General features: G+C 40.5%; 1 protein-coding gene across 1 annotated transcript; it reads left to right on the top strand.

Annotated features, from left to right (window-relative positions):
* The first annotated feature begins 6,796 nt into the window (after nt 1-6,796).
* On the top strand, nt 6,797-8,421 carry LOC114391569. The gene is made up of 3 exons (XM_028352563.1): nt 6,797-6,980; nt 7,098-7,576; nt 7,759-8,421. The coding sequence occupies exons 1-3, from the start codon at nt 6,797-6,799 to the stop codon at nt 8,419-8,421; spliced, it is 1,326 nt and encodes a 441-aa protein (XP_028208364.1).
* The last annotated feature ends 4,330 nt before the right edge of the window (nt 8,422-12,751 follow it).

Genomic DNA, 12,751 nt, shown 5'->3' on the forward strand with positions numbered 1-12,751 from the left:
GGGAAATCTTGTTCTCTTTGACCTTCTAATAAGAGGTTGCATTGAGCTAGCAGGGTTAACATCCTTGGCTCTTGGGCTGTCCATGAGAATATATGAGTTGGGAATTTTAGACTCATTTTCCCACTTCCAGGCTGCAGTTTCATCTACCATGACATCTTCGCTAATCACCACCTGCTGCTTCAAGGGGCTGTGAAGTTTGTATGCATCAGTTGGATGATATCCAACTAGGATAAGAGCTTCACTCTTATCATCTAGCTTTTTACTCTTTTCATCTGGGATGTGTCTGTAGGTAAGAGACCCAAAAATCCTCAAACGATTCATCATAGGCTTGTCTCCGGTCCAAGCTTCTTCAGGTGTTATAGATTGAAGTCTCTTGGTGGGACATCTGTTCAAAACATATGCTGTTGTGGTGGCCGCTTCTCCCCGGTAGCAATTTGGTAGTCCTTTCCCTTTAAGCATACACCTAGCCATATCTAATAGGGTTCTATTTCTCCTTTCTACCAAGCCATTGTGTTTAGGTGTATAGGGAGCTATTACCTCATGTTCAATTCCTTTAGTTTCACAAAATTCTTTGAACTCCTTAGAGTTATATTCACCCCCTCCATCTGTTCTAAGGATTTTTAGCTTCAATTCAGATTGTCTTTCAACTAATTTGAAAGCGAGAAAATATTGCACCTTTCTCTTTCAATAGATATATCAAAATCTTTTTGGTAAATTCATCCACAAAAGTCAGGAAATACTGATGAGGACATGACCAAGAGCAAGGGCAAGGATCCACTTGAAGGACTTGGAGGACCTATGACAAGGGCTAAAGCAAGGAAAGCAAAGGAAGCTCTTCAACAAGTGTTTTCCATACTATTTGAATACAAGCCCAAGTTTCAAGGAGAAAAGTCCAAGGTTGTGAGTTGTATCATGGCCCAAATGGAGGAGGACTAAATGTTACCACTTTGTCTCAATTTTAGAGTGTTTATTTTGTCTAAATAATGGCCCAATCCATGTAAAGTTGGCTGACCAAAAATATGTTTTGGGTTACTCAACTAAAGGGGCTTTAGTTTGGTTTAGTTCAAGTTGTAATAAGGGCCCAATTGGTAGCTTAGGCATCAGCCTTGGGGTGACTTTTGGTTGCCACAATTTCAGTTACACTCAGCCATTTAAGTTCTTTTAATTCCCTAGGTTAATGGCTCATTACTAAATTTAAGTGCATTGTAATTTCCTTTAGTGAAGCATATGTAAAATCTAATGGTAAAGCTTCTTTATAAGTTGAACCATTTTATCAATAAACACAAGTTGAGTTTTATTCAGAAAAATTGGAGTTTATCTCTTTTATCTTAGTGAGAATGATTCTCCTAAGTTTTTGAGTGATTCAAGAACACCCTGGCTGTATCAAAGGTCTTTCACATCCTTTGTGTGTTGTCCTCGCTGGAAAGAGTGATTCTTTCCTTCCACCATTTCATCTTCAACCTTGTTCTTTCAAACCCCAATATCCAGAATTATCTCGTGACCATAACTCTCGTTTTACTCGTTCAAATTAAGTGATTCTTGAGCCTAAATTGAAATTCAAAACGAGACCTTTCACCTCGTTTTGGAATCACCTCATTTGGAGCCCTGTAGCTTGAGTTATAACCATTTCTATTTTTCTGTTCTGCCACCACTTAGCCTATGTTGTTTTGTCATCCCATTCATCCATTTTATGCCAAGACCCACGTTATTAAGGCCCAAGAAATTAGCCATTGCCCAACCCTGGAATCTTGTCAATTTCCCATCCTTTTCTTAATCAATTTCTGCATTTTCCATCAAGGTTTAATCCTAGACGATCCTAAGTCAGCCTTTGTGCAATGAAGGTTCATATCAAATACCTATTACCACCAAGGGATGGAGTATCAAAGGGTCCATACACGTCTGAATGGACTATTCCAAGAGGTTGCTTAGCTCTTTGTGGTGCCTTGGTCTTGAAGGCTTTTCTGGGTTGTTTTCCAATCAAGCATCCTTCACAGGTTTTTTGTGGTAAGTGAATGGATGGCATTCCAAGCACCATTTGTTTGCTGCTTAGTTGATGCAGACTCTTAAAATTTAAATGGCCATATCTGTAGTGCCATAGCCAGCTATCTTCTTCCATGTTAACAGTGGACAAGCATTGAATGGTAGTAGTACTTAAATTCACCTTGAAGGTCCTATTTCTGGATAATGGTGCCTTGAGCACTAGTCTTTGTTTATCATCAAAGATCTCAATATGGTTTCCCTACATTGCCATGGTAAATCCTTTCTCAAGGAGCTGCCCCAAGCTAAGTAGATTATTTTTCATTGAAGGTACATACATCACATTATGCATATATGTTGTCTCTCCATTCTTTCGTGTGATCATCACCTTCCCAATACCATTTGCAAGAATGGTGCTATTATCTGCAAACCTCACACTAGTGGTAACATTTGGATTGAAATCAACCAGCCGATCTTTATTTCCTGTCATGTGGTTCGAGCATCCAGTGTCGAGATACCAAGAAGAATAGTCTTCTTTACTTCTCGTGGTTACCATAAGCAAAACTTGGTCTAAATCAGATCCATCTTCCTCCTGTGCCAAGTGTGCCTGATCATTCTTCTTGTATTTGCTATGGGCATTGTTGTTGCCAATCTGCCAGCATTCATGGGCAAAGTGCCCAAATTTATCACAATTGTAACACTGTATCTTTCTTTTGTCAATGGGCCTCTTACCACCTCGATTTCTGAAAGAGTTGCCTCCTCTAGAACTAGAATTATCACGCTACTCATTTGAATTGCTTCCAAGAATATGCTCTTGAGAAGTTGAACTATGTGTTTCTGCATTTTGATCACCACTTTTACCTCCTCTATGTCTTCCTTTTCCTCTTTGGTTCCAGCCACCACGACCTCTAGACTTGTGGCTGGTTCTGGCATGAAGTGCCTGCTCTGTAACTTTATCATTACTCTTTCTTTCGAGCAACCTTTACCCGTGTGCCTCTAGGGAGTTTTACAATTCTTCCATAGTCATATTCTCAAGATCTTTCGATTCTTCAATGGCTACTATAATGTTATCATAGTTGGGTGTTAATGTTCTAAGCACCTTCTCCATAATCTTTGAATCAGCCATTGCTTCATCACAGGCTCGCATTGTGTTTGTCACCAACTGAATTTGATTAAAATAGTCTGTGATGGTTTCCTGCTCTATCATTGATAACAACTCATATTGTCTTCTAAGAGATTGTAGCTTCACCTTCTTTGTTCTCCTAGTATTTCCATATACTTGTTGCAAAATATCCCATGCTTGCTTCGAGGTTGCAACCTGTGAAATTTTCTAGAACACATTCGTAGAAACGCATTGATGCAAAAGAACTCAAGCCTTGCAGTCTAGTCGCTTGTTCTCTCGATGCATCTTCTTTTGTTCTATGTTAGTCGTCTTATACGACTAACTTTTGTATAGAAAACATTTTCCAAAACTTGTATAGTTCCCTAATTTATGGTTATTTCGTAGTATTTTGTAAATAAATCTTGTTCTATTGTTAAAGTTGTCTCTAGAATATTTCCATTGGATTTAATGATGAAATATGTGCAATTTCAAATGAAAAAAAGGCTAAGTCATGAAGTGCTAAAAGTGACAGTTGAGCTTATCTCATCAGTGGGCTAAGCGCGCATCCACCACTAAGCACAGCTTCAGTGCGCTTAGCGCGACAGAAGAATCTGTCAGAGCATCCATATCAAGGCCGCTCGCTAAGCGCGAGATCAGTGTGCTAAGCGCAACAGTTGTCTTTAGCCAGGCTCAGCGCACGACTGGCGCTAAGCTCAAATCCACTTACTCGTGCTAAGCGCGAGGGTGGCGCTAAGCACAATGTCGCGGATTCAGAGCCTATTTAAAGCTTGTTTTATGCAGAATTAGGGTAGGCAGATGATTTGCACAGAATTCCAGAGCACACCACAGTGCCTATTTCGGGAAAAGAGCTCTGGAGGCAGCAAGAGGAGCAGCTTTTGCAGAGATACCTAGGTTTTGTAATCTCATTATTGTTAGGGGTTTTTTTGTAATGGCTTGCTAAACACCCTTGTTGGGGATTTCTAAAGAACAACTGATGTAATTACTTTAAATCTAATTGATTGTGTTTCTTGTGTTCAATGCTTCTTTCAGTGCTTAAATTCTGTATGCTCTTGGTCTAATCAACCATTTGTGTGCCTGATTAGGTGACTTTAGCATTGGGAAATGTATTGTTGCCTTAGAACTTGAATGAAGCAGAATTGAAACTTAGTCTTAAATGAGGGATCTGTGGATTAAGTTTTGGTTTTAAATATGTTGTTACAATAATGTTGTTTGGTTTAAGTCTAGTCCAAAAAGAGGGATCTGAGGACAAAGCTTAGGCTAAATTAGTCTAAACTTTCGTAAGCTATTTAAGCTGAGTCTAGTCCAATAAGAGAGATCTGAGGATGAAGCTTAGTTTAAGTTAGTCTAAAGCTAGGAGGGCTGTCTAAATTAAGCCTAGTCCAACAAGAGGGATCTGAGGACGAAGCTTGGATTCATTTAGTCTAACTAGGGATCGAGGTTTAGTAATTTAGGCTACATCATAGAACACAGAAGCATGATTAATTACAGAAACATCTTTATATACATCAGCGGGTTTGTTAGAAAGACCTAACACCTTTACCTACTATTGTCAATCTTACTTGCATTTTTACTATTTTTAGCCTAGACTTAGTTTAATTTTGTTCTAAATAATCCATTATCAATGTTTCTTTCAACAATGCCTTATTTCTGAATTTAACCCTGTCTAAGACTAGTTCCCTGAGTTTGATACTCGGATTCATCTGTTTTAATTTTAAATACTTGATGATCTGGTGCATTTTCCGGCAAACCGGATTTCCCTTGAACATATTTGTATAAAGAAAAAGTGGACCAAAAAGTAACTGTAGGGGAAATCCAACAAAGTATTTATGGCGCCGTTGTTGGGGAGCTAGATTCTTTAGAAGATTTTAGTTCAGTTTTACGACATTGCTTTATATTTTTCTTTTTGATTCATTGATTCTTTTTGTTCTTATTTTAGTTACTGTACATTCATTGTTCTATTGAACTAGATAATTGTTATTCTGTTTTCTTGTATGCAAAGAAGATCTGTTGCAGGTGATTTGATTCCCATTGATTGGGAGATTAACGCCACTTATAGAAGGCGTAATTCAGAGAGAATCATAAAATTTTTGCAGGATTTAGATGCAGCCGCAACTCCAGAAGAAGAACCTCGATCTTCCGAGGCATCTTCTAGTTTTCCTATTGCAGGGCATTCTCATATAGAACCTATTGAAAATACAATCATGGCTGAAGAGCCAAGAAGAGTAACCCTGGAGGATTATTCAAGTTCTACTATGCCACAATTTTTCACTAGTATTGCATAGCCAGAAGTTCAAGCTCAAACAATTACGTATCCTCCTTCTATGATACAACTGATTCAAAATAATCTATTTCATGGTCTACCCAATGAAGAACCTTATGCTCACTTGGACACCTATATAGAGATATGCAATACTATTAGGTTGGCGGGTGTGCCAGCGAATGCAATCAGGTTGAGTCTGTTCTCATTTTCTTTATCTGTAGAAGCTAAGAGATGACTTCATTCTTTTAAAGGAAACAGTCTAAAGTCATGGGATGAAGTGGTATAAAAGTTCTTAAAGAAGTACTTCCCTGAATTGAAGACTGCAGAAGGCAAAGCTACCATCTCTTCTTTCCACCAGTTTCTAGATGAATCGTTGAGTGAGGCACTTGAAAGATTCAGAGGTTTATTGCGGAAGACTCCCACTCACGGTTTTTCAAAACCAATACAGCTCAACATATTTATAGATGGGTTGAGACCACATGATGGAAGCTTGCTTGTGGAGCTTCTATAGAGGCTGGATCTTTGAGCTTCAATGAGGTCCTTTAATGGTGGTTTTCCACCATGGAGATGCAGCGGAAGACAAAGGAGAAGAGGTGAGAGGAGGCGCCATCCACTAGGGAATAAGCCATGGAAGAAGGAGCTTCACCACCAAGATGAGCGTTGGATAAGAAGCTTGGAGAGGAGGCTTCAATGGAGGAAAAGAAAGAGGGAGAGAAAGAGAGAGGGGGGAGCACGAAATTGAAGGAAGAAAAACGGAGAAAAGTTTAACTTTGAGTTGTGTCTCACAAGACTCTCATTCATCAAAGTTACAACAAGTGTTACACTTGTTTCTATTTATAGACTAGGTAGCTTCCTTGAGAAGCTTTCTTGAGAAAACTTCCTTGAGAAGCTTCTTTGAGAAAACTTCCTTGAGAAGCTAGAGCTTAGCTACACACACCCCTCTAATAACTAAGCTCACCTCCTTGAGAAGCTTCCTTGAAAAGATTCCTAAAGAAGCTAGAGCTTAGCTACACACACCTCTCTAATAGCTAAGCTCACCTCCTTGAGATGAGAAGCTAGAACTTAGCTACACACCCCCTATAATAGCTAAGCTCACCCCCATGACAAAATACATGAAAATACAAAAAAAGTCCATACTACAAAGACTACTCAAAATGCCTCAAAATACAAGGCTAAAACCCTATACTACTAGAATGGCCAAAATACAAGGCCTAAACGAAGGAAACAAACCTATTTTAATATTTTCAAAGATAAGCGGGCTCATACTTAGCCCATGGGCTCAAAATCTACCCTAAGGCTCATGAGAACCCTAGGGCCTTCCCTTGGATCTCTGGCCCAATCTACTTGGAGTCTTCTATCCAATGCCCTTGCGGGGTAGGATTGCATCACCACAATCTGATCAGCTCTTGGATGCTTCAGTTGGGGGTAAGATCAAAATGAAGACCCCTGACGAAGCAATGGACTTAATTGAAAGCATGGCTGCTAGTGACATTGCCATTTTAAGAGACCGAGCCCACATTCCTAACAAGAAGAGTTTATTGGAGCTAACCTCACAGGATGCTCTATTGGCACAAAACAAGTTGCTATCCAAGCAACTAGAGACATTAACAAAAACACTCAGTAAGTTGCCAACTCATCTTCATTCACCACAAACTTCACATTCTTCTATTTTGCAGGTTGCAGGATGTACAATTTATGGTGGAGCTCATGAATCTGGGTGTTGCATCCCTAATGAAGATCAAATTGCACATGAAGTCAATTATATGGGGAATCAGCCCAGAGGCAATTTCAATACAAGTGGATTTCTAGGATTTCAGAATAACCAACAGTATCAACAACAGAGACAGTGGCAAAATCACCCTGGTAACCAAGTCAATAGAGACCATGGTGGTTCATCTACAAGGCCACAACAGCAGATGCCAAGTCTCTATGACCGAACCACAAAGCTGGAAGAGACTCTAGCTCAATTCATGCAAGTGTCAATGTCTAACCAAAAGAGCACCGAGTCTACAATTAAGAATCAGGAAGTCCAGGTGGGCCAGCTTGCAAAGCAGTTAGCTGAAAGATCATCAAACAACTTTACAGCAAACACAGAGAAAAATCCTAAAGAAGAGTGCAAAGTTGTGATGACGAGAAGCAAAATGGTGACTCAAGCGGAGGAAATTAGAGCTGATCAGAAGGTGGAGGGATCTAAACAACAGTTGGCTGATGAACTGGTGCTAGAACCGATTGATGATTTAGTTGAACTTGAAGAAATTGTTGAGGAAGCAAAAGGTGATGAAGAAGGAGAGACACCAATAAGAGACTGTCAAGAGAAAATAAAGAAGAAGGAAGAACAAGAAAAAGGAGAAGAAGAAAAAGAAAAAAAAAGTTGAAAAATGAAAAACAAAAAGAGAAGGTTGTTGAGATTGAAAAGAAGAAGGGCAAGAGTGAGGCTAACATAGAAAAGAATAAAGAGGCTACTCCTATTGAATGCAAGGAGGTACCTTACCCATTGGTACCCTCCCAGAAAGATAAAGAGCGACATTTGGCCAGATTTCTTGATATCTTCAAGAAACTGGAAATTACCTTGCCATTTGGAGAAGCACTTCAACAAATGCCCCTCTATGCCAAATTTTTGAAAGATATGTTAACCAAGAAGAACCGGTACATCCATAATGACAAAATTGTTGTGGAAGGTAACTATAGTGTTGTTATTCAATGCATTCTTCCACCCAAGCACAAAGATTCAGGAGTTGTCACGATACTGTGTTCTATTGGTGAGGTTGTTGTAGGCAAAGCTCTCATAGACTTGGGAGCTAGTATCAATTTAATGTCTCTTTCCATGTGCCGGCGACTTGGAGAGATAGAGATAATGCCCACACGCATGACCCTCCAATTAGTTGACCGCTCCATCACAAGGCCATATGGAGTCATTGAAGATGTTTTGGTGAAGGTTAAACACCTTATATTTCCAACTGATTTCGTTGTCATAGATATAGAAGAGGATGCTAACATTCCCTTTATTCTTGGCCACCCACTCATGTCTACTGCAAGTTGTGTGGTAGACATGGGCATGTGATTTTTTCCATGAGGACAAAGATCCACCTAGCCAAAATGTCTGTCTTAAAGTGCATGTGATGGAGGAAAGGAGACATGAGAAGAAGGTCCTTGAAGTAGGAACTATGTTTGATCCTGGATAACAAGATGATGCATCAAGCTAGTGACGTTAAAATAGTGCTTACTGGGAGGCAACCCAGCTTTTCTTTCCCTTTTCTAATTTTCATTCTTATCTCTTGCATTTAGTCAGGATATCTTGCTTGTGATTGTGATTAAATTCAGCTTGTTTAGTAATGAACAAGGGGTTTTAAGCTTGTGTGAAGAGATAGACAGAGAAAGACTTAGAAATTTTTTTGGAATTGTCTATCCGCTAAGCGTAGACCTTGTGCTAAGCGCTCAGTCTTCACGTGCTAAGGCGAGCTTGCTCGCGCTAAGCGCATCGACCCCTGATTGGTTGGCTGAATAGTTCAGCTAAGCGCACATCACTGCGTTGAGCCCCACATCTTCACGGTAATTGAACCTTAAGCAGTGGGCTTAGCGTGGATGATGCGCTAAGCGCCACTTCTTCTCTAGAAAAATTTTACTGTAGCAACGCTAAGCGCGTTGTCCTGCACTAAGCCCCAGATCCATTCTTTAACTTGAGTTTTTAAGCTAGGCTTAGCAGGGCAGGAAGCGCTAAGCGCCAATCTCTTACCAATTTTGAATTCTTGGAAGTGCGCTTAACGCGCCCGTTGCGCTAAGCTTAAACTACTCACTGAAAGTTGAAGCTTCATGGTACGCTAAGCCTCACATCTCAGGCTAAGCGCATATTGCAGAAAATTTTTGTGCTGCAGAAAGCGCTAAGCGTAGCCTGCTACGCTAAGCCCCAGATGCTCACTGGACCTTACAACTTCAAGTTGGGCTTAGCACGAGGCTAGGCTAAGCGCATGGGTTTTAAACTCAAACGTCACATGGGCACGCTAAGCATAGTTGTGCGCTAAGCGCGCCATACAAATTTCAGTTTTTAAAAAACCAAAGGTTGAGGCACTTGGGTGTTATCCCAAATACCTTCAGCTTCTGCCTTTGTGAACCTTGAGCAAGTGTGTATTTTTGCTGCGTGTGTATTGCTTGTCTGCATCTTCTTTGCTTTATTTCAAGTAAATGAGTACTTATCTATTTCCATTTTTCATTCTTCAAACCTTGGGATAGATGACTTCTTGTTTTCTTAGTTGTATGTTGTTAGGTTAAGGTTACTAGCTTTAGGGTTAGTCAATGTTGGATTTTAGGTAACTTAGAAGCCCATTAGGGGCAATGCGGCTGAAAGGGGTGAAGACCCCTGTGGTTCTGTTTGGAAATCATGATGAACGCGCTAAGCGCGCCTGCTGCGCTTAGCCTGTTCATCGCAATTTTTAAAATTTTGGATTTTCAGATTAACGCGCTAAGCGGATCATGTCGTGCTAAGCGCGTTCATCCCTACTGATGAACATAAGTGATGAGCCTGCTAAGCGTGTCTATGCGCTAAGCGAGACTAGTGTTCAGACATTAAGATTTTGAGAATTTTTGTTCAGCGCTAAGCCTAACCTGTCAGGCTAAGCGCCACTATGCTTCTATAAGTTTCCCTTTGAATAAGGCTAAGCGCGTCTATGCGCTAAGCCCTTGTTATGTGTTGAGCTAAGTGCCCTGCTGCGCTAAGCTCAACTCCCTCATTGTCTTTTAAGTTTTTGTAGTAATGCTAAGCATGCCCTGTGCGCTAAGCCTGAGTGTCATTTTGATGAGGCTGAACTAAGCGCGCCATGCTGCCCTAAGCTCCAACTCTCTTTGGTTTTGAAAATTGTAGACTTAGGCTAAGCTCAGCTGCTGCACTAAGCTTAATCTGCAGAAAAATATTTTGTGTCTTCAGGCTAAGTGCCAGTCTGTTGCGCTTAGCGCCTGAGTAAAATTTCATAAGGCGCGCTAAGCTCAGCCTGCTGTGCTAAGCGCCCAGTCAAAATTTCAGTTTTTTTTTATGTTTTTGTGAAAATAATCTGTGTTAATCTCTTGTGTTTTGTCTTATATTTTGCAGATGACATCTAAGAAAAGGAAGGCACCTTCTACACCTACCCAGGCCAGATATGACAGATCCAGGTTCACATCTCAAGAAGCTTGGGAGAGATATACAGATATTATGGTGCATAGGAAACTACTACCAGAGAGGAATGTAGTAGTTTGTTACACTGAGTTTGACGAGTTCAAGGAGGAACTCGAAAGAAGACAATGGGATGAGAAGTTGACTGATTTTGCTGACAGTAGCATAGATATCGCCATTATGAAGGAATTTTACGCTAACCTCTATGACGTCGAGGATAAATCACCTAAGCAGGTAAGGGTGAGAGGTCACTTGGTGAAATTTGATGAGGATACTTTAAACACATTCCTGAAGACCCCTGTAGTTCTGGAAAAGGGGGGAAATTTATGTGCTTATTCCAGGTTTGCACTGCTGAGGCCTGATCCTCAGGAGTTGGCTGCTAAGCTCTGTATCCCAGGGAGGGGATTTGAGCTAAATGTTGATGGGCAGTCGTTGAAGATATTGAGAAAGAACATGACCACTTTAGCTCAGACATGGAGTGTTCTTTCCTTCTCTAACCTGATTCCTACCTCCCACACATCCGATGTCACCTTAAACAGAGCCAAATTAATTTATGGCATCATTATGAAGATGGATATGAATTTGGGGTACCTCATCTCCCACCAGATCTCTCTTATTGCACAGCATGATACATCCAGACATGGATTCCCTGCCTTGATCACAGCTTTATGCAAGGCCAGAGGAGCCCAATTAGATTCTAGATCCTTGGAGAACTTAAGAAGAACTGTTGAAATCTTGATTATCCAACAGTGACATTTAGAGGGCCAAGGAAGGCCAGGGTAAGAGATCAGAGGTCCCCACTACTTTAGCACTACCAGAGACAGCAGCTCCTTCTTCTTCCAAAACTCTAGTACCTCCTAGTCAAACTCCAGCTATTCCTCCTGCACCTACTCAAACACCACTTCCAACTCCTTTATCTGCAGGACCTTCAGATTTTTCATTTACACCACAGATGCTTCATTCCATGCTCCAGAGCTTACACAGGGGGCAGTCCATTATCATGCAAAGCCTTCAGGGCTTGGGCCTGCCATCCATCATGAGCATGGATGAGTTTGATGCGCAGGTGGCCTGGCCAGGAGCCCAGCCTTCTCCTTCCGGAGGGGGTGGGGCCTTCGCAGCCCAGAAGCCTGAGTCAGAGGAGCCAGCAGTAGCAACAGTAGAGGGGGAGGATGAGTTCACCCCTCCTGAGCTCTTTTATTTGGATGCAAGTATACACATGGCTTAGGAGGAGGAGACTACCACAGACCAGATTCCAGAGCCATCTCTAGCACCCATACCTGATGATGCCATACCATCCGCACTAGCATCTGAGCTAGAGTAGCCTATCCCTCAGGATTCACCATCTACTCAAGTGTTGGATCTCAATGAGCATGCACAGGAGCAAGACATTTAAATTTGTGCATTTTGAACATTTTAGTTTATTTTCAGTTATTTTATGATTTATGTTCAGTCATTTAAATTTCAGTTTTTATGTTTGAGTTCTTTAAATTTTAGTACTTTGAGTTATTTGCTTGTACAAAAAGCGTGTTTGAACAGTCAACTAATTGAAAATGATATGCAGTGGATTGTTTTGTATGAAATGAGTGTTTGAGAATGATTTGAATGAGCAACTGTATGATTTGAGTGGATTGGAATGATTAGATAATTGTTTTGATCAAGCTTGCAGCCATTAGAAGGGAATGAACATGTGATTGGAATTATGACTGAAAATGTTAGTCAGTTTGCCATATTGATTGTGAAGGCATGCATTAATCGTATCTCGATGAGAGTGTGATTCTTAAATTTTGAGAGAAACGACTATCATTTAGTACTGATTTTTGCGTGAATCTCTGAAGTATGGACTGAATGCATGAAATTGAGGATGATGAAGGCCATGTTTGATTGTGATAGCCACTTAGCCAAAAAGCTGACCATGTGCTTGAATGATTTATCCCTTTCACCCAGTTTGAGCTGAATGAATTATTGATTGATTGAACCCTGAGCCTATACAGTGTTATCTCCTGCTACCTTGACTTAGGTTGTAGGAGAGCATCATCCATAGGAAGTGTGGTTCAAAGCAAATTTGTTTCAAATTTGAGGGAGGCACTGGGTAAGAATTGAAATGGTCAAAGTAAATAGCATACGCACACTATTACTGTATATACACATAATATCTCTGTAATATTGTGTTAAAAAAAATTGTAAGTACAAATGAAATTAATAAGTGTGTATGCTGCAAAATAATGAAATGAAGCTGAGTGCCTAAAAA

This window comes from Glycine soja, chromosome 17 (genome assembly GCF_004193775.1).
Source record: "Glycine soja cultivar W05 chromosome 17, ASM419377v2, whole genome shotgun sequence".
In the NCBI taxonomy this organism is placed as follows: domain Eukaryota; kingdom Viridiplantae; phylum Streptophyta; class Magnoliopsida; order Fabales; family Fabaceae; genus Glycine; species Glycine soja.

Coding starts and splice junctions, on each gene's coding strand:
- LOC114391569 (XM_028352563.1), top strand. CDS start 6,797: ATGAAGACCCCTGACGAAGCAATGGACTTAATTGAAAGCATGGCTGCT. Junction 6,981..7,097: donor GACATTAACAAAAACACTCA/GTAAGTTGCCAA, acceptor TCCCTAATGAAG/ATCAAATTGCACATGAAGTC. Junction 7,577..7,758: donor AACAGTTGGCTGATGAACTG/GTGCTAGAACCG, acceptor CAAAAAGAGAAG/GTTGTTGAGATTGAAAAGAA.